Consider the following 22,113-nt stretch of genomic DNA (forward strand, 5'->3'; position numbering starts at 1 on the left):
AAAGAAGCTTAGCCAACAGATTCTAGGAGACGCCTTCCCTTTGCCCGTGGCTTCCTCCTCCTCCTCACTCTTTCCACAGCTGACACCAAAATTCGTTACATCCTCTGCACAATTTTTTTTTAAACTATCTCTCTGTTTTTTTGAAAATTTCCCCCTATTTGAAAGAAAAGATCCAGAGACGTAGAAGTTACCACTTAAACTTTTATTTATGGCCTCTCCCACCCCAAGTATCGTAAATAATAAAGCATTTGTTACGGATTAGACTTTTAATAATTTTCTTCCAAAGATCTCTTCTAACTTCAGGTAAAGACTGTGATCACTTCTGAAGAGAAACACTGTCCAACTACCAACAAAAGGATGTTTGGGGAGGGGTTTCCATCTGGGTAGGATACTTGGCAAGTGCTTTAGGCCGATGAGAGACCTGAGAAACGGTGCACTTTTCACTCTTTCTTTTCCACTTGATGTGTAAGGCCCCCAAACCCAATACCTGTAGGGCCAAAATTTTTGGCATAGCAAACTGTGAACGAGAGAGAAGAGGACAGGGGAGAGAAGGGGTTGGTCAGCACCATCATTTCAGTTCCCTCTGTCTGAGCACAGTCCTTTTACCTGGGAGAGGCATCCTTTTGACAAATGTGTTTGTAAGTTAACTTTCAAACACATTGAACTGTATTTATTTTAGATCTGCTAATAAAACTGTTTATACTTCTTTGCACTTCCCTAGTTGTGTTCAGAGACATTTTCTCATTTGAGTCAACATAATCTGGCTGCCGACTGCCTGCCCAGCCTCATCCCCTCCTGCTTCCGCCTCCGCCTCCGCCTCCGCCTCCCTGCCTGCCCTTCAGATACACAAAACTGCTTGCAGTTCCTGGAACGAGCCATGATGGCCTGGCCTTGGTGCCTTTGCACTCACTGCTCCTTGTTCCTGGAACGCCCCCTCCCAAACCCACGTTCACCCTTCAAGGCCCAGAGGAAGCTTCTCTTCTAAGAAGCTTTCCCGACACCCCCAGCCAATCACTTGCCCCTTTTTGCGCCCTGCATTGTGTAGCATCCTCTCCTAGAGCTCGTACCACTTGAGAATGCAATTACTTCTCTATAGGTTGATCTCCCTACTGGCTGTGGCAACATTTTAGAATTTTATAGCCTGTGAATGCTGAGAACCCTCTGTACCCTCTACTGCCAGAAGAAGGCAGCCCCTGTCAGATAGTGCATCAGTTTCCATCCTGTCTCATCCTGGGAGAAGCTGGACCACCTACAGTCTTGATTAGTAGCGTCCTCCCCCTTGCCTCTCCCCAACTCTTACACACATTTGGGGATCCTGAGGCACCATGATTGAGTGAAAGGGTGGGAGGACCCCGCTGAGAAACAGAAAAGGCCTGGGAGAGGCTCTGAGGGTGAGGACACATTGCCCTGGCCCTAAAGCGTCCCTTATTCTTTGTAGCATCAGGAAGGAGCTAAGCCTCTATTGCCTCTCTGCAAGACAAAGGGATGATGGAGGCAGTTAGGGGCAGAGCTGTGAGGACCAGAAGGGAAACCAGCTTGTCAGTTCGCTTTCTGTGATCATGAAGTGATGTGCAACGTCAGAAACAGAAATGTCAGAAAGGAAGGAGGGAGAGAGCAAGGGAGGGAAGGAAGGGGGCTGGGAAAGAAGGAAGGGAGGGAGGGAGGAAGGAGATAGATGTGTCTTGATAAATTCAGGAGAGGCAGAACACAGTTCATCCGTGCACCCCGCAATGCTGTCACCCTTATCTGCCAGTCAAATGGACAGAGTGTTCAGGTTTTTGAAAGGAAATGTGATGTTTTTGTCCAGACCTAAGGCCTCTTCCAAGGCCAGTCAGGACACTGCTTCCTCCTTGTCCTCTATCCCCCCAGGTGCTCAGGAACCACTGGGCATCTGTAAGTATCAGGTCCCCCCAGATGTCCCTATGGAGGGGATCAGAGCTGGGTCAGGCGGGAGGTTACTTTCCCTTAGGTGGCTTTGCTCCCCATCCTGTGAGCTCAAACCTGGCTCAGGCTGAGAAGCCATGCCTCCGGGCAGACACAAGCCTCTCGGCAGGAACACAACTTCCCCTGCCAAGAACCCTCCCTGGGAAAACATCTCAAGAGAGTCTTCTCTGGAACCACTCACCTTTGCAATAAAGTTCCCCATCTTTGTCAGTAACGTTCGTGGACTCTAGACTCTTCCCACAGATAGCACAGCGAAAACAGGTCTTGTGCCAAGGCTGCAGGGCACAGGAGAACAGGCAGGTGGATATTTAGTAGGGCAGGCAGGGCATTTATTTCCGTGTTAAGTCCCCTGACCAGCAGCATGTAAAGGCATGCCCTTGTCTTAACAGTTCACCCACGTAATTGGCCCCCGGAATAATTATTCTGGCTACGGGCTTGGCCAGCGACTCTTAGGACCCCTAAAAACGAATAGATCAAGGTGATTTCCATATGTATTCCTTCAGAACAGACTAAATAGAATAGGGCTTCCCATTTCTAGAAGATCCAAAATACTGAAGAGAGGGGAACTTGGACTTGAGGCAGTGGGTAACATATTGAATATAAAATGAAAAAAGAAAAAAGGTGAAGAAATGGGCAATCATCCAGGGAATTCAACTTCATTTTAATTCTTTGTGTATTTGTTTTTAATTGAAGTATAGTTGATTTACAATGTTGTAGTAGTTTTGGGTGTACAGCAAAGTGATATATATATATATATACTTTTTCAGATTCTTTTTCATTATAGGTTATTACAAGATACTGAATATAGTTCCCTGTGATATACAGTAGGTAGGTCCTTGATGTTTAACGTGTGTATACGTTAACCCCCAGCTCCTAATTTATCCACCCCCCCACTTCCCTTTTGGTAACCATAAGTTTGTTTTCTATATCTGTGACTCTATTTCTGTTTTGTAAATAATTTCATTTGTATCATTTTTTTAGATTCCACTATAAGTGATATCATATGATATTTGTCTTTGTCTGACTTACTTAGTACGATCATCTCTAGGTCCGTCCATGTTGCTGTAAATGGCATTATTTCATTCTTTTGATGGCTGAGTAATATTCCACTGTGTGTGTGTGTGTGTGTGTGGTATATATAGCACACACATGTATATAGCACACACACATTTATATACACCACATTCTTTTTTTAAATTTTTTTTGGCCACACTGTGTGGCATGTGGGATCTTAGTTCCTTGACCAGGGCTTAAACCTGCACCCCCTGCAGTGAAAGCATGGAGTCTTAACCACCGGACTACCAGGGAAGTCCCTATACACCACATTCTTTATCCATTCCTCTGTTGATGGACATTTAGGTTGCTTCCATGTCTTGGCTATTGTAAATAGTGCTGCTATGAACATTGGGGTGCATGTATCTTTTTGACTTAGAATTTTCATCTTTTCCAGACACATACTCAGGAATGGGATTGCTGGATCATATGGTAACTCTATTTATAGTTTTTTAAGGAACCTCCATACTGTTCTCTGTAGTGGCTGCACCAGTTTACGTTCCTCCCAGCAGTGTAGGAGGGATCCATTTTCTCCACACCCTCTCCAGCGTTTATTATTTGTAGCCTTTTTGATACTCTTCCTGTATTTCTGATGGAAGAGAGTTGTGTGACTTGGATCATCCAGAAGACTGTCTGCTTTCTTATCTGCGTGTCTTCTAGGCACAGCCCGGGGTCCTCACCTGTATTTAAATGGCCTGTCCTGGGGTGGAGACTGTGCCTATATTTGGAGTCAGACACTCTCTGTGGGCTTCCTCCCCCTACTTAGTATAAACAGGATTTTTGTCTTTCTTCAGGCTCAGATCCTTTGGTGAACACCTTGGCTTCAGGCCTGAAACTGGAGCTTGTAGACAAGTGTGTGTTACTGTCTCAGACATCAGATGACTTTCCCTATTGCCAGGACATTTGTGAGCGAGGATGCTTCTCACTGCTGTGGGGTGTTTGCTGTGTGCATCAGTGTGATGCCAATATCAGGCTGAGTTATGCAGTGGTGACAGCTCCCAGGGCTGACACTTTTCTGGAAGGACTGTGGACACAGGATAGGGGAGCCTGTGTGCCTTTGTTTCTCCAGAGCTCCTAGCTGGGTGCCTCCCCCTAGTGGGTTAACGCTTATTGCATCGAATTCCATCCACCAGTTCCAGTTTCCTAGGGCACTGCAGGGTGACAGTCACAGCCCAGGAAAGTGGGTAAGGATGGGTGGCTCCTAAGTGGTTCCTGGGAGCTAAGGAGGGTCTGGCCTCCACCCGCCCTCAGTTCCTACTTTCTTCTCTCATTCCTCCCAGCATCCCATCTGACTCATATAGAAGTCCTTACCTTGCCACCTCCCATCACCTTCTCAGCAGCATAGACTGACTTTCTGCATCGAGGGCACTTCTCCGACTCTCCGAACTTCGAAGTGAACTTGGAAGGGTTGCTGGTGGTGGCAGAGCGTGCTGGCTTTGGGGACCTGGTGGAAATTGACAAATGAATGAAACCTATAGACTTCCCTTGGCAAACGGTACTAGCTGTGTGACTTTCAGCAAGTTACTTAACTTCTCTGTGCCTTAGATGCCTCATCTGGAAAGTGGGGATAGTCAAAGTACCTTCCTCATAGGTTGTTGAGAAGGTTAAATGAGGCCACATGAGTAAAGCACTTAGAACAGTGCCTCCCTGGCCTGTTGTAAGGGCTGAGGAATGTTAGCCGGAATTCACTTACCTCTTTCCTTTCTGTTGTAAAGCACTTCACAAGTGTTCCACATATGTTAGCTTGTATAATTACCCTTGTCTTGTTGTTATATTGCTGTGATTGTTCGTTTAGGGTTTTCTATACCATCTTGAAACCCACGGGTCTGCTTTCCAAAATGAGTAAAAATATTACAGGGCAAGATGGGATCTTGACAGTTGATACTAAACAAACCATAGTCCAATGAGCTGATGCTTATCACAGTTCAAATTGTCACCCTGCATCCAAAGGTCCCCTGTCCTCTTGAGAGCAAAGTCTAAGAAAGAGGCACAATAATAACCCTGTGATTCCGTATCTTTTGGCGTTTCCTTGTACGTTTATCGTTTGAGCCTCACCATAACCCTCTAAAGGAGGCAGGGCTAGCTGGAGGAGAGCATGGGCCAGAGGGGTAAGTGCCCAAGGTTAGCAGCTCATAACTGGTGGAGCTGGGATGAAACCCAGGTCTCCAGACTCTTCCTGGCTGTGCAGCACCACAGGAAAGCCCTAACGTAGAAGAGTGAGCTTTGGGTAATGTGAGACAGAGAATGCAGCTGGTATCATCTTTCTTTTTAAAATAGCATCTTCAGTTGGGCTTGAGTAGTGAGAAAAATTTATATGACTAATCACACATCCCTGCAGTTTTCCAGGCTCTACCATGGGCTACTCTCTTTGGAAGGGACCAGATGACTCTTCAGATGCTCTCACTATTCTCTGGGGGACACTGCCTCAGTTGGGCTGGGCCTTTCTGCCAGTCCCGCCACAGAGCTGAGCCCGGGTACCAGCTGGCCAGGCAGCAGCTGCAGGCCAGTGACTGTCAGTGTATATATTCAGTTTTGGACTGGAGGTCAGCCTGATCATCAAGTAGAGCAGACTGGTAGATGGAGGTGGCACAGTGTGAAATCCTGGCTTCCCTAGGATAATGTTGGGGAAACCTCAACATTGTACTGGCAACAGGCAGCACGGGAGACCTACAGAAAGTTATAATTGTCTACTTCTGAGGCACGGCCCATCCCCACAGAGCCACTCCCCACTGCGATGCACACGTTAGTTATCTTACAACCCAAGGGAAGAAATCTTTCAGTGACAAGCACACAGAGGATGGCCATTGCGTCCCTGCCATATTTATGTGATTTACACAAAAAATGCTCAACGAGGAAGAAAAGAGACTCCATGCAGTTTTGCGAAGGTCAAACAATAGAACATCTGTACATTCTGGGTTTTCTCTTGACATGCAAACCAAGAGCCATGGTGTAAAAGTAATTGCCCTTTTGAAAGGCAGATAATTTAAAGAGAGTCTTCTTCGGAGTGATGACACATTGTTAGAACTTGGTCAGACTGAGTATTCCTATTGTTGGCAAGTCAGCAATAGAGTCCATTCTCCCACTTCCAGAAAACGTTGCCATGGGAACAGAATGAACTGTCCTGATAGCTGGGGCTCTACGGGCTGGGAGAAGCGGGACAGTAACTCACTGTTGGAACTGGAGGCCCAGGTGTTCACCCGTGTCCGTGCTGAGGCAGCCGGCACCTTGCCCATACCCGATCCCCTTGGGGCCGTACTTGCGCCCGTAGCAGACCTTACAGTAGATCTCTGACTCGTGAGCTGCCACTGTGGTGCTGTCCAGAGCCTTCCTGCAGGCCACTGTTGAGGAAAGGATGGTCAGGGGGTTAGCATTGAGATTCCTCCCCGCCTTCCCTGCACCCCCAATACCCTGACTGGGGCCAAGGGACTCAGCACAAGGGCCCCCCCCACCAGCCAAGAACACAACTTTGATTCCTGACCAGAGCATCTGTCCTGAGTCGTAGATTCCAAGGCAGTCCTGTTTCACAGATGAGGAAATTGGAGCACAGAGAAGGGAAGTAATGTTTTCAGTGGTACCCAGCTAGAAAGAGGTGGAGGCCAGGACTGGAACCTGGTGTGTGGTCTTGGACCAGCTAAGAATATTGTCCCTGAATGGGGACAACATGCACTCCTGAGTGTCTCACCACAAATGACATCGGGAAGTGTGAGTGTATTTGTGTGTGCGTGAGTAGGGGGTGAGGGGCTGAGGCAGGGGAGGAACTTATTTTTTTCTTAATCATATCAGAATCAGCATTGAGCAGTTTCTCTACTTAAAATGGATTTTGAAAAGCACTTTGATATTCAAGGAGGTAATTATGGCCGAGACTTCTTTTGATCCACTTTTGGAAGCAGGGGAGGCAATGAAGACCTGCTGTTAGGCTTATATTGGCTCAAGCCCCTTGGTTACTGTATCACCTAATGTAAAGTACCCCCCATACTTTACCCTAGTATAGTTATTATACACATGTTGTGTATATACATTATACATAGTATGTAAGACAATCCCCTATTTTTCCAAAGAGAAGATTAATAGAAAATCTTCTATTAATTAGATTTTTCTATTAATAGAAAAATTTTTGCCAACTTGAATAAATAAACGTTTAAGGATATAAATGAAAGTGTCAAATATCTGCTTGTAACATTTAATTTAATAATATAGATCAACAATATATGGATTTGGAGATGTTACTTTTTTCTAATCTGACACAAATTCAGGAAACAATTGTATCCAAATTATTCCTCTGCATCTTCAACATCAGCATCTCCCTTCTCAACAGTGTCTTTCTGAGGCAGCTGACTCAGCTCTCCAGAGCAGCTCATCCCTACTTCTGTCTGTGTCTTTTAGAGGCAGCCCTGTTTACCTGAGAAGGAGGCTGTCACCTGGAAATTGTATCTCAGCAAGAAGTACCTATTAGCAATAATATTAGGGCAGCATTAAAAAGTATGTAGGATCTCCACAGCCTAATACCTTGCTATGTCGCTTTGTAATGATGATCCTTAAAGATTGTTTAGGGTGCTACTTAGTGCTTGTAATGGTGAGGTCATATATCCACAGGAATAATAATATATGGCCATTCAATTTATTTTCTCCTTTTTAAAAAAGCAGTTCCGTCAAGTGATCTCTATAAGCCATCCAGCTTTGAATGAGGTTGTTTCAGGCTAATATGCCTTTCTCAAGTGGTTATTTATTTTTTTTTTTAAAAAAGTGTTATTGAATACAAGAGTGGGAGAAGAAGATAAGGTTGTAGATGAGGTAGGATTGGCCAGAGGTTGATGGTTATGTGGCTGGGGAAACAGGCGTATGGGAGTTCATTAAATAATTATGTCAATATTGTTTGTAAGAATTTCTATTAAAAACCGTTTAAATAAATGGAGTAATTGAGAGACTGTCCTGTAGCATGAGAGACTTTATAAGACTCTGAAGCCAAGGCAAACCCTTTTTATGAGGAATAATTTTGGGAGGAATTTGCCTTATATTTGAGCATGTAAGGTATATACCTGTCTCTGCCCTTCCTGTAGCTGTCAGTTACTAATCTCCAGAACAACTTGGTTTTCTTTGTTTTTTTTTTTTTCAGAACAACTTGTTGACTATTCATTTGTGTTCTATACTCTGAGTTCTTTGAGGGCAAAACAGTTTTAATATCCCCAGAATGTAGCACAGAGCCTAGCCCAGAGTTAGTCCTCCGTAAACATTTGTTGAGTGAATGAATGAATGAATGCATGCATGCATGCATGTGTGAATGAAGATCAGTGACTTGTCCACGATTATACAGTGGTAAATTGCAGAGCCATGACTGGCCTCAGGTCCTTTGACTCCTACTCCAGTGCTCATTCCCATCATTCCAGGACTGCCTATACCTTGTCTTGTCCTGGCCAATTCTATAGCCACTCCCTGGCTTCTGACTAGCTTTCACACACACAGGCACAGCAGAGCTGTGCTGTGTAATACCATAGCCACTCACCCGCCACATGATGTTATAATGTGTATATTGGTGACATGTTGAAATTACAATTTTTTGATATATTGGGTTAAATGTTTTAAAATTAATTTCACCTGTTCCTTTTCACATTTTAAAAAATAAGTTTACTAGAAAATTTAAGTTTCCATATGTGGTTTGCATTATATATCTTTTGGACAGCACTGGTAGGGGGGTTAAGATTAGTATAGAAGTTTGGAGAACACTGGCCAGGAGACAAACTAAGGTAGACTCTGCCTCTCTGAACTCTATTTCCAGCAACTACAGGTTGACCTGTGGACAGACCACTGTTGTGACGATACTACAGAAAATCACGCTCCTCTCCAGGATCCTTCTGTCCACCACTGCAGAAACCTGTACTGCTCAGACCCCCATCCCACCCACAGGTTCTAAGGAGAATATCCAGGGGTTGAAAGGGATGCAGCAGCAAATGCTCACATCGTTCTTCCATGGCTCCGTTAAACAGGGCATCCTCCTGCTGCCTGGGAAAACAAGACACCCCTCGCCATGGAAAGCATCCCCACCGTTGCCTGTACCCACTCAGACATCCAAGTTGATGAAAGGAGAATAAAGGCCTAGAAAACTGGATCTCAGATGAAGAAACCCAGCTTTCTTCTTACATCAACTTGTGTGGCAGGTATAACTATCTCTATTTTATAAATGGGGAAATTGAGGCTCACAATGGTGACTTACCCAAGGTCACACAGTTAAAGTGCATGGTAGAGCCCATACTCAAACCCTAGTCATTTTCACTCCAACTCCAGCGTTCTTTCCAATATTCCTTTCCCCCACTCTTTTTAAAGAGCACTAACTATATTTGGACAAGAGCCAGAGGGTTATGGAATGAACTCTCTTGAGCAGTGACTCTGGATCATTGTGATGATAGTGGTGAACCTGATGAATGTGTATGATGGCTTAAAAAGAATTACGCATCATTAAAACCTAAAACATTAGTAAATCCACACACCCAATCACTCACAGCAGTTTCCCCCTATTGCTTGGTGACAGTTATGTTTGTTGTGGGAGGTAAGGGATAATGGAAACTCCTGCAGCAGAGAAAGTGCTACTATTTCTGGAGGATGAAGTGTCTCCATGCCCTAACAGATGGAGCCCAACCCTTGAAGTTCTGTTTGAAACAGCTTGAGGCAACGTGATGCCTTGCGGCTGCTGGGCTGAAACATGGGGGCGGATGGGTCACGAAGGGTTGGGGAGCGCGCGTCTGCGAAATGTCCAGTAAAGCTAACCCTTAAGCCAGACCTACTGGAGGGGAGCAAAGAAGGCAAGTGGCCAAGACAGAACTGCTCTCCTAAAATAGGATTAAGCTGCTAGGAAACTCTAGAATGCAGTCGTGTTGAAGAGACTGGACTGGGAATCTGAAGGTACAGACTCTGCTCCTGGCTCTGCTGCAGATGCCAGTGACCCAGGCTTAGAGACGAGAAATGACTTGTCCAAAGTCACGTGAGTTGGGTAGAGCCTGACTCCCAGGTGGACCACGGGGTTTTAAATGCCCCCCTAGTTTTGACGTTTGTGAAACTGTGTCCAGCAGGGGACGGTAAAGATTCCCCTTGTCAAGTTGATGGTGCCCCAAACGCTTCCCTTTCCGACGCTTCCAGAATTGTCATCTGTTGCCCCCCAGCCTGACACAGGTTCTTTCTTAGGAAAGACCAGTTGCAGCTGGCTTCAGTGACCGCTGGCCTGTGGGGACAGCACATCAAGCCAAGTCCATCCTGGCTGCAGATAAGTGATGGCTTTCTTACTCTGTCAAGTCACACTTTGTAAATGTCGCCACTGGGTCAAGTTTTCACCACTGGGAGCTTGTTCTGACTTTGAGCTTCAGGGAAACGGCCTCTGAGCTGGACAAGTGGTTGGAGAGGGGGTGCTCAGGAGAGCACCATCCCTTCTGTAGGTGGGGCCCCAAAGTGATACTCCTAACAAGTTCCCAGGGGATGCTGATGTTGCTGGTCCCCAGACCATACTCTGAGAACTACTGATACACAGTATCTGTGACTAAGTGTGAACTTCGAAGTGCTGAGGGGCCGTCATGGCGTTCACCCAACTCACTGCAGTGGAAACAGGTCTTGTGGAAACTCCTTCCGTTGCACTGGATTTCTTCCGCATGGTAGACGGTCTTTCCGCAGGCTCCGCATTTCGCTCCTCCGCCCCAGTTTGGCATCTCGAAGACTCTCTGGTCAAGGTCAAGTCTAACAGGACATAAAGCAAATACCCTAAATTTAGGCAACCTCCAGAGTGAGCCAATCCCAATCGACATATACACACTAATATATATAAAATAGGTAACTAATAAGGACCTACTGTATAGCACAGGGAACTCTACTCAGTACGCTGTAATGGCCTAAATGGGAAAAGAATCTAAAAAAGAGTGGATATATGTATATGTATAACTGATTCACTTTGCTGTACAGCAGAAAGTAACACAAAACTGTAAATCAACTATACTCCAATAAAAATTTAAAAAAAAAAGAGTGAACCAATCCCTAGTAGTGCTGTGGTCTGAAGGCCAGGATCCAGCCCCAGTTTGTTGGTGGTTCATTCATTCCTTCAGCAAATGGTTATTGTGTGTAAGTCACTGGATAAGCTCAGACACTCAGAGCAAGCTCTGAGCAAGTCACTTTACCACTTGGGGACTCAGTTTCCTCTTTTGTTAAATTTCAATAGCCCCTGCTCCTGTGTACCTCACAGGGTCCTTAGAAGGAATGGATAAGCTAGTTTTGTGTATCTGAAATTGTATGCAAATATTCAGTATTGTTATTTTCTTCCACCTAAGGTTTTAAAAATTATTCCATCAGAAGTGGGAATAACCTATGAAAATGGTATTCTTATCTAGCTCAGCGCTTCTTGAGTCACCTTGGGTCTTGTTAAGAGGCAGATTCTGGTTTGGTAGATCTGGGGAGAGGCAGGAAATTCTGCACTTCTAAGACTCCAGGCAGGGCTGTTGCTGCTAGGAGGGCACCACCCTTCGGTTAGCAAAGCCTTGGCTCATCTTGCTGATAAAAATACATAATATATAAAAACTCTATTCAGATTTATTTCATCTATCCATTCATTCCTTTTTAAGAAATATCATTGCCCAGGCAATGAGCTATGTTGGCACTGCACTAGATCAGTGGTTTGGAAGCCTCCTCCTGCTTTCGGGGCTACCAGCAACTTGCCATGTGCATCGAGATGAACTTCAGAGCTTCTGTTTACCTCTGTTTTCCCACCTATGATATGAAGAGGGTCATTCTTTTCCTTGTTGCTTCACAGTGGAGTTCAGAGGATGTGCAGGAAGGTACTCGTCAGAGCTCACAGGGACAGGTGATGCTCCTGCAGGTCCTTGCACACCTTCAAGCACCCTCTGCCGCCAGAAGCTGCTGATAGCCAGCCCCAGGCCATCCTTGTCTCCCCACTAGAGAATTATGTTTGAGAGATACTAGGCAAGGAGGGACATCAAGAAACTTTTTTCTCTTTCCTCTGTGTCTGTCTGTAAGTATGAATCCAGTTTTCAGTTTCCCCAGAGCGGAACTAAAATAAGTCATCAGTACTCAGTGAAATCTGAAATCCTGCCAGTCCCAGGGGGGCTGAATTTTCTCTGAGATCCTTTGGTTTCTAAGAAGCCTGGTGTTCATCTTGTCATTGACACCAAGCACTATCAGACAATTCCAAGTGGCTGCCTCTGACCTTCTCTTTCCCTTCTGGGAAGCTAGTCACCTTCTTATAATAGTTGGCAATTAACACTAAGCCTCCTGGGTCACCTGGTCTGGATTGTGTCTCCCAGCCTCGTAAGAAAGACAGGTTTTGCTAAGAAAAAGAAGGTAAATAGCAAACAGACCATGGAAACCGATACTAGGACCAAAGGGAAACGCTCCACCTAAATGTCCTGCAAGGAGATTTTCCTGCTTCCAAAAGCAGGTTAGGTTAGCCAGGAACATCCTACCCTTCTCAGAGAAGCAGGTTCTTCTTTTTATTCAGTAAAATCTTAGGAAATAAGTTTTTTAAAAAGGAAACATTTAGTGCTACTATTTCTATAGTTCAGATTGCTTAGTTTAATGGGAAGCGTAATGGATTTTGAATTGAAAGGCTTGGGATCAAGTCTGCATTCATTTACTCATTTATTCATTTAATCACCATGCATTTACTACCTACCTATCATGTGTCAGACACTGCACTAATTACTCGGTGAGGAATGAAGGAGAGGAAAGCTTATAAAAATAGGTAATTTGTGTCCTGTCCCCTAGCCTTGAGAAGCCTACATTCTAGTGAGAAAGATAGGCAGGAACCAGAATACTCTGTACCAGAAAAGAGGCTTATGAGAAGTGCTATGCAAACTCAAAGGAGGGCATGGCTACCGACATTAAGATTGGGGAGGAAAGCAGTGAGTTGTTGGAGGATCACAGAAAACATCACATCTAAATGGGGTTTTGAAGGGTGAATAAGAGTTCACCAGATAGAGAAAAGGGAAAAGGATATTTCAGGCAGAGAAAAGAGCACACAGAAAGGCATGGAGAACTTAATATGCCCTAAAAGAGCCCAAATTGTTTATTTTTTACTTTCAGGGGCAGAATAGATTTTCAAGATTGCCATCTCATGTACAAACAAGATGAGGCATAAAAAGTGACATTTGGGGGTAATTTTTTACCCAACTTCTTTTTCCAAGATCCACCCTTCTCTGACTAAAGATGGTATGTTTTTTTGGAAAAGGGTAGAATCATAATTTTCTTCGTGTTCATTTTGGTCCTGAGTTTCAACATAATGTAAAATAGAGGAGAAATGCAGTATATATCCAGGAATGCGACAGTGACACTTGTGAAATTAATGATGTGAAAATTTTCAATGAAAACAACCCCAGGTCAAATTTCTCATTTCAAATCTTCAATGGAGATTTCATTGGCATGTCCTGCAAGTTAATGGGAAAGAGATATGCTTCTTAGGGGTGTGTGTGTGTGTGTGTGTGTGTGTGTGTGTATGTGTGTGTGTGTGTGTGTGTGTGTGTGTGTGTATTCAGCAATTGTCCACACATGATACTTTCCAAAGTGCGTATAAGATTACAGATAATAGCTTTTTCACAAGGTAATGGAGCCTGGCACAGGTTGTTATTAAGTGACCATAAATATCTGACGTACATTTATCAGGACTTGAAACTCAAAATAGAAATCCATAAGCATTCAATTAAACAGGTGCTCAGTTGCACTTCTAAAGATGGAAATGTAGCTATGGGGGCCTAACACAGACGACGTCTCTGATTTCTTCTTCAGATGCTCAAAGGCCAAAAGGCAGCGTGTGTTGTAAAGCATCCTGAATTGGAAGACACAGGTTCTAATCTTGACCCTGCGGCCTTAACGTGGGTCAAAAATGACGATTATGTCCTGCACTTTCCTCACAGGATCACTGTGAAGCTCATGGAAAGATGATGGAATTCAAAGCAGCACTGAGAAGCTGTTCAAAGGTAAGTCATTGTTCTTCACTTTATTTCAGTTTACTCAAATAGCACCGATCTGCTAATTAAGTCACTATGATTTGAAAGCACACATAGGTCCTGGCTTACATATCTAACCTTCTCAGCCTCCTGCATTGCTTTGGAATTCCTGTGTCTCAACACTCCCCTAGCCAGGCCTGGAATGCGAGTTTACGCAGGCAAGATACCAAGGGGTGGGCCATTTGTTTATCAGCGTTGCCTGACACAGGCAAGGGTCATTGAAGGTGGGACACCAAATATAGGCTTGCCCGTCACTCAGCCCCATTTGTCACCTGGATCACAGTCTCCATCACATCACCTGGCACTACTCCCTGGGCCAGTCCCAGAGATGGCTGTGTTGTCACAAAGTCGTGTGTCAGGACTGAAAGGGGGGACAGTCGAATTTAGGAGGATGAAACGGAATGCAGGACCCCGTGATGTCAACTAGGGAGAGGGTGGACTCCAGACTTTTAGATACCAGATCCCAGTGAGAGACTTACCTGGGTGGATTTCGTAAGGAGTAGTGCTGTGGAAGAGATTATACTGGGAATGTGCTATAGTAGGGGCTGGAGAAGGCTGTAAACCAGATGCAGGAGGCCACAGTTCTAGTTCTGTCTTGCCTCTGCAAAGCTGCGTGATCTGAGAAAACCATGCAGGCTCTCTGAACTTCAATATCCTCTCTATAAAACAGGCGTCCTAGTCCCATCTATTTCACTATTGCTGGGAGGACGGTAGCTGTTCGTGTGAGTAAAATCACTTTGTAAACCGCAGAATGTTATAAAACGTAAGAGCTAATGAGTTCTGCCACAACTCTAAGTTGTCACGTATCAGTCTGAATTTTTAAAAGTATAACTGTACTGTGTAACTTGGGCACATTCTTCCTAATCCAACACTCTGTTTTTCTTTTTTTAAACTACCAACTGTGGAGCTGAAAGGTGATACCTTAGGGCAAAAGTGGGTGGTGTAGATAAAATGGGTGCTCAGTGATTCTGTTCTTTCTTTGTTAGGGGTCCATTAAAGAACCAGGGAGGGAACCTTAGGCTATGGCTTTGAGCAGAGACCTCCAGCGACAATGCTGTTTTCATCTCAGTGTTGGTTTATTTGGTTGTCCTATTAGGTGCCTGATTCCACATAGTGAGTTAAATTGTCTACACTGACTGAGGCAAAGATTTTGGATCATAGAAACACATATCTGGAATCTATGTGATAATCACAATTATTACTAATATAATAATATTGTTATAAAGCCATGGCGTCTGATGCCCAGCCTTTGGGCCAGGCCCTATGGTAAATCTCATTTAAGCTTCACAACAACCCTTCAAGGTAGGTGCTTTTACAACATTCACTTTAGAGATGGAGACATGGAATCTCAGGGAAATTACATTGCCCAAGGTCACGTGGCTAGTGTGTGTCACATGGCTAGGTTGGAATTTAGGTCGCTCTGACTCCAAAGCTGTGTTCTTCTGTTAACATTAGCTTCTATTTATTGTTTACTGTGTATCAGTTGCTATAGACATACTATCCTTAAATACAACAGCCCTGCGTAGCAAATTTTGTTATCCCCATTTTGCAGATGAGCAAAATGAGGATCAGAGGGCTTAAGTGACTTGTCTGAGGTCCTACCACCAGTAAGCGGCAGAACCACAATTCAAACCCCAGTTTAAGCTGGTTCTGTGTCCCGTGTTCCTGCTTACAACACGCTCGAGAGGGCACAAGGGTCAGCACCTCCATTAACCAACCTTCCCAGCTGATGGGAATTGGGATCTGATTGACCCATTGTCTCTCCATGGGACAGAGAGAATACTCATGGGTGGGAGTAAAAGAGGGAGGCGGAATTCAGTTCAGTAAAATAAAAGACTTTCTCAGAGTCAGTGCTCTTCACACATGGAAAGGGCTCCTTTGGGGCTGGAGAGTTCTTTCTCACTATTGATTTAGCCTGGCAGGGGATGGGTGTCCAAGTGGCTGTAATGTAGTGAAGTCCCCTTCAAGGGTCCTTCAAGCCCTGAGACAGGTTTAGGGATCTGATCGCTGACTAGAACCTCACCTTGCAGAAAAGCTGCCCAGTAGTGTCTCCTCTCAAACACTGCCTCTTCTCTAGTCTCTTAATCCAGGTAGAACAGATGATGTGGGGAAAGAAGGGCTTTGGAAAGAACTAAGCCAGGTTTCAAAAAACACTATCTGGGGCTTCCCTGGTGGCGCAGTGGTTGAGAGTCTGCCTGCTGATGCAGGGGACACGGGTTCGTGCCCCGGTCCGGGAGGATCCCACATGCCGCGGAGCGGCTGGGCCTGTGAGCCATGGCCGCTGAGCCTGCGCGTCCGGAGCCTGTGTTCCGCTACGCGAGAGGCTGCAACAGTGAGAGGCCCGCGTACCGCAAAACAAAAACAAAAAAACACTATCTGTTCAACCACGGGCAAATTACTTAAAATCTTTGAGCCCATGTCGTCATGCACATAAAGAGAGAATGAGAAGACTTGCCTTAGAAGGTTGTTTTCAGTTAAATGAGATAATAATAGCTAACATATTACACATCAATGCTTATACGTAGCAGGTGTTTAATAATTTTAGTTGCTTTCACTATTACTGTTATTATTTTATCTCCAAAATGGTTTTAAAATCCATTTTCTTAAAACAAGTAAATCTTTCCAACTCCTTCTCCATGGCCCTTCTCTTCAGAGTGTGAACCAACTCTGTGTCTCAGCCTTGAGAGTGTGCTGTATGCAAGAACAGATGCAGCCAGGCCAGGGAAAGAGTCAGCCTCCTTGGGGGGATCGGGGTGCCTGGCACCAGGGACGGCACATCAGGCAGGGTCCTGAGCCTGTGCCCCGGGACACCCGCTTCCTCACTTTGGCGGCTCTGGTGCCTACCACCATCTGACCTCTCTGGTGCTCTGGACTTTGAAGGGAAGCAGTGAACCCAAACAGAGTCACTGTGGCCCAGGGAGACCATGGCCTTCAGCTCCCCGGTGTAGGACATTCAAGGTCAGCGGCTTCCTCCTAAGCTTCTGAACAGATATATGAAGTCCCCCTTCCAGAGGCCCTTTCACAAAGCCTGGGGAGATAGGTTGCTTAATCCCAGCACAGAAATAAACCCAGCTCTCATCGCTTTAAAATTCAGAGTAGACACACCTGCCCCTTAAACTAAGGCTGTAATGCACAGGTCATATTATATCTTTCCTGAAATTATCTCTGAGGTGTGGCTGACTTTTACTCTCAGAAACTCACTTTGTTCTATCCTGGCCTTTATAATTGTTTTTAAGACCACGTTGCACCCTGGTTTACATCCTGGCTCTGCCACTTCCTAGCCGTGTGATCCTGAGTAATTACTTTGCTTCTTTGAACTTTCATTACTTCCTCTGAAGAATGACTTCTTGCAGGACTTTTGGTGACAGTTAAATAGGCTAATTTTGTTCTGAGCTTGCACAGGGCAGTAAACGACCAACAAATCACGATCTACGCTTTCCCGTGATGAGGCCCGTGATGAGGCTCCGAAGCTTCCATCTTCCTTGGTCCCAGTAATAAGACAATTATTGTCTCTTCTCCTGAATTCCTTCATTGTGATGAATAACTGAAGTTTTTCGCATTTGAAGGCATCACATTTCTCTTTGGCCATGAAGGCCAACTCTGGATATAGTATTCCCAGACATCTGAGTGGCACAGTTATGATTGGAAGTTTGCCTGCCTCATGAGTTATATTCCCTGTGTATTATATTCCTTGTCTGTGTCCTTCCTCTTGTAAAACAAATTAATCATCTTCTAACTCCTGGTCAGCTTGTTATTTGCTCTGACCTCTGGACTTTTATCATCACATTTGTACTTAGCAGGAAATCCTCCTGCAGCCCATCAGGTTTGTCCCTGTGCCTTTTCTCCAAGGCCTTGAATATTTGTACGGTTTTATTAGACTTACAAAGTACTTTCTTATACTTTATCCCATTTGATTCTAACAAATCCCTTTGGGATAGGTGGGCTTACTTTAATTTTACTGCTCAGAAATGGAAACTCAGAGCAGTGATGCTCAGAGCTAGAATTTGAACTGCCTCTATGACTGATGCTCTTTGCTTTCTCCTATTTCCTTCTTCAAGTTCCCAGGATTTCTGAATTTGTATTCTACTGAGAGTCTGTCTCCACTTCTTCCAAGAAGTCCATGGCAATTTGCCTGTTGAAGGACCCTGTTCGCTCTTTCCTTCTCTCTCCCCCCGCCTCCTGGCCTGCCCCCTCCATCTCCAATGGACGGCTTGTGCAGGGGCTGCAGAGCACCTGTCTGCCCGCTGAGAGGGCGCTGAGCCTGAGGGTCGGCTGTACGCTCTGCCAACAGCCAGGGCTCATTTTATTTTTTTATGTTTTTTGACCGTGCTGTTTGGCGTGAGGGATCTTAGTTCCCCGACCAGGGATTGAACCCACGGTCCCTGCAGTGGAAGTGCAGCATCTGAACCACTGGACTCACAGGGAAGTCCCCTGGGCTCATTTTAATGACTGAGTTGTTCAGAATGGAACCAAAGCCAAGCCAGAAGAATCCCGGACATTTTCTGGATCAGAAAGCAGTTTTACATAAATTGTAATGAATTGGATGTACCCAGCATTGAGATTCAGTCCCAAAAGTCAGCTGAGGACACAGGCTCTTCCCTATTTTCTTGTCCTGTCCATGTTGATCCCCAACCTTCCCTGCATTAGTGATGCCTCTACTTCACACCAGTTCCGACACATGAGATGGTCAGTACAAGCTCATTGAATTGCATTGAGTTGTACTGCAGAGAGACAAGGTTCCTCAGACCTGTTCCCCAACCCCTCCTTCTTGGGGAGTCACTTCCCCAGCTCAGTGAAGGGAACAGAAATTATAGGCAGTGGCTTTGATCTGAAGGCAGCAGCTCCACTCAGACTATTGTTTAAAACCACTTCTTATTATCAGTCACACTCATGCCTGTCATTCACTGGGATGTAAAAAAAAAAAAAAAAAAGTCCTTTACTGAAACCTAGAGGAAACACTGGGAATCACCCCTCAGCCCCAGCTTGGAATTATCTTCCCGGTAAACAGAGCTTTTAATGGGTTTTCAATACAGCAATGTCTGTTTTGGGTCTTGCTTTGATTAGTTTCAAATTATTAAAAGCAAGCCAGTTGCTGAACATCCTTGGGATATAAAATCAAGTTTAAATCAACAACTCCATTGAGTATTACCTATGTGAGAGACAGGGTAAGGTGAAATATAGACATGAGTCATTCACCCACACCTTTGAAAAGAACAAATCCTTGTATTTTGCGCATTGGAAAGCTGGCTTCTGCTGTATCGTATCTATTGCAACCACTTTGTAACTGTGCAGTGCTTTACAGTTTAGAAAACTGTCACCACGTCCACATCCATCATTGCAGAGGAGACCAAGACCCTGAGGGCAGGAACTTTCTCAAAGTCACGCATCCTTTCATTTACGTGGTCCTAGGACTAGAATGCAGGTCTTTTGACTAAGACGATAAGAAACATTATTCCATGAATAATGGAAATAGTTTTAGACCGAAAATAATCCCTTACTCATTCTCTGTGGATTTTCCTTGAGCCCCCAAATGCTAATCACCCTTTTAGGAATGTTCTAGACAACTAGGTCCACCCAGAATCAAGCATAACTTGAGCCTCCTCACACGGAACCAGAGTGGATGCTGGTACTTGGGACGTGAAACACACCCTTGCTCTACGGGACCCTTCCGAGTCCCAGCTGGCCACCAGGCCAGCCCACCCCCAGCCCTGATGCCCTTCGCTCCACTCACCTGCCTGTGCGGTCTCTGTCAGCTCAACTGCCTAAGGGGGCTCACGTCCTCTTTAAATATATGGGGGCTGTCACCAGCCTTGGCCTGCGGAGGGGAGGGGAGGGAGGCCGAGGGGAGAGGGTGAATGAGACATGAGTAACACAACTGCTATCAGAGGCTGGAAATAGCCGGTGACCAAAGCCCTGAGTGTCGTCCCGCCCACACCAGCTGCGAGGCCCTTGGAGAACAGTATCTCTTGGGTTCTGTTTTAATTGCCAATCGCCTATGGCGCCAAGGGATCAATTCGTGGAGTGTGCGTTTCTGATCAAGTGGTGGGAAAAGGAACAAGAGCAAAGAAAGGTTTTACACCTAAAATCATTTTTCCTGGCTCCTACCCCCCTAACCTTCCTGGAAGTCAATGCAAGGTACCTGCATATGAATCATGAACCGTATCTGGGAGCCCTTTGTAACTCTGAGACGCAGGTCACTGTGCTCGTGAAGAAAACTCAGAGCTAAAAATAGGAGTCATGGTTGTCTGAAATGATAGTTAGATAATCTCTTCAAAGGAGCTTGGGAAAAAAAGGTCAGTTAATCATTAGGGTCCTGTCACTTCATGGCCCGCTATCCTATGAAGAAAACCTTTCTTTCCAAAGGTTTGAGTTACTTTGTTATCTTTTTCTGCTTAAGAATTTAACACGGCTGTGCATCCTATTTACAAGTCTTGGTAAGTCTCTCTGAACCCACATTGTTTTTGGAGATCTCATTTCTCTTTGCCTGAAATGCGCATATGTTTTGATCAAGCATCAAGGACTCATATAAATTATAAAATTTGATAGCTGGCAAGAAGTTCAGAGATTTACTAGACCAATTCTTCATGTTATGGCTGAGGAAACTGAGGTACATAACTTGCTAAAGGCCAAACAATGAGTCTTGGTAGGTCCCAGATGAAAATCCAGGTTATCTGTCTCTTAGGGGAAGGCAGTTTCCACTAGTTTTGACCTAGCTGTTGAGGTTAGGTGTAGGTAATACCCAACCGAGGGGGATATGAAATCCAGCCCTTCCAATCAGCCATATTAGCCTGTTCATTACATAACCACAAAGCGGTTGAGTGATGGAAATAACTGTAAAGAAGGTTGTGCTAATTTCACGAATATGAACACAGCAAAAACCTAATATGCGATTTTCCTAGTCTATGTTTTCATGCAGAAGTGTATTTGTTGTAGAAATGGGGAAATGGCGAGTATTCTAGAATGTTAAAGTTAGAAGGTACTTTAGAAGTCTTCCAGGATAGCAGCTTTCAAACTTTCAGGATAGCAGCTTTCAAACTTTTTTTTAGAATGATAATACTATTTTCTATAAATAGTCTTAAATGGAACATTGATATATAAAGCAAATAAAAGAGGAAATTCACTGCTTGAAATAAATAGGTGGTCTATTATAATGAATAGGTGGTCTACTCACATAGCCTTTCTCGGAACCCCCAAAGTGGCTTCTAAAATACTTTTTTGAGACAAAATTTGAAAGTCACAAATGTAGCCCACAACTTTCATTTTATAGTACAGATGTTAAGGCCCAAAGAATGGGTTTAGTTCCCTTAAGGGGAAATGCAATGTGTATAGTAGAATTATTTCTGGAGCCAGAAAATCTGGGTTTGACTCTAATGTTTCTGACCTTTAAAAAAATGTTGTCTGATTATACAAGTAATACAGGAATGCATTTTTATCGTGAAAGACTAAATGATAAAGATATATTTATAGTAAATTGTAAAAGTTCCCTCCCACAATCCTACTTTCTTTCCCAGAGTTAACACCTGACAATATTTTGGGTTTTACATAACTTGAGTCACCTTTTAAAAGGATACTTTAGTCACATTTATTGTGATTTTTGATATATATGGGCTTATTCCTTTCATCTTTTTTTTTTTTAAATAATGTTTCTTTTTTCTTTTCTGGACTTTTATTAGATTTAATAGTTTTCCTTGTCATGTTTTCTTTTATGACTTAGAAATGATCCTCTTCCTCTAATTTAAAAGCTATGCACAGATAGATAGATATAGATTTAACTGGTAGCCATATTTTATTTTTGCTATGAGATGAGAAACTAAGTGGCACATATATACAATGGAATATTACTCAGCCATAAAAAGAAACAAGGGACTTCCCTGGTGGAGCAGTGGTTAAGAATCCACCTGCCAATGCAGGGGACATGGGTTTGAGCCCTGGTCTGGGAAGATCCCACATGCTGCAGAGCAGCTAAGCCAAATAAATAAGTAAATAAAGAATTGCTTTAAAAAAAATGAAATGAAATTGAGTTATATTTAGTGAGGTGGATGAACCTAGAGTTTGTCATACAGAGTGAAGTAAGTCAGAAAGAGAAAAACAAATACCGTATGCTAACATATATATATGGAATCTAAAA

General features: G+C 44.2%; 1 protein-coding gene across 1 annotated transcript; it reads right to left on the reverse strand.

The window, feature by feature from the left end:
* Positions 1 to 187: 187 nt before the first annotated feature.
* On the reverse strand, positions 188 to 19,852 carry CSRP3 (cysteine and glycine rich protein 3). The gene is made up of 6 exons (XM_082660882.1): positions 19,717 to 19,852; positions 10,574 to 10,713; positions 6,167 to 6,335; positions 4,309 to 4,441; positions 2,126 to 2,219; positions 188 to 517 (listed from the first exon to the last, which is right to left on the reverse strand). Exons 2-6 carry the CDS (start codon positions 10,683 to 10,685, stop codon positions 441 to 443), a joined length of 585 nt encoding a protein of 194 aa, XP_082517008.1. The 5' UTR covers positions 10,686 to 10,713; positions 19,717 to 19,852; the 3' UTR covers positions 188 to 440.
* Between the last annotated feature and the right edge of the window lie 2,261 nt (positions 19,853 to 22,113).

This window comes from Grampus griseus (genome assembly GCF_964374135.1).
Source record: "Grampus griseus genome assembly, chromosome: 8".
NCBI lineage: Eukaryota > Metazoa > Chordata > Mammalia > Artiodactyla > Delphinidae > Grampus > Grampus griseus.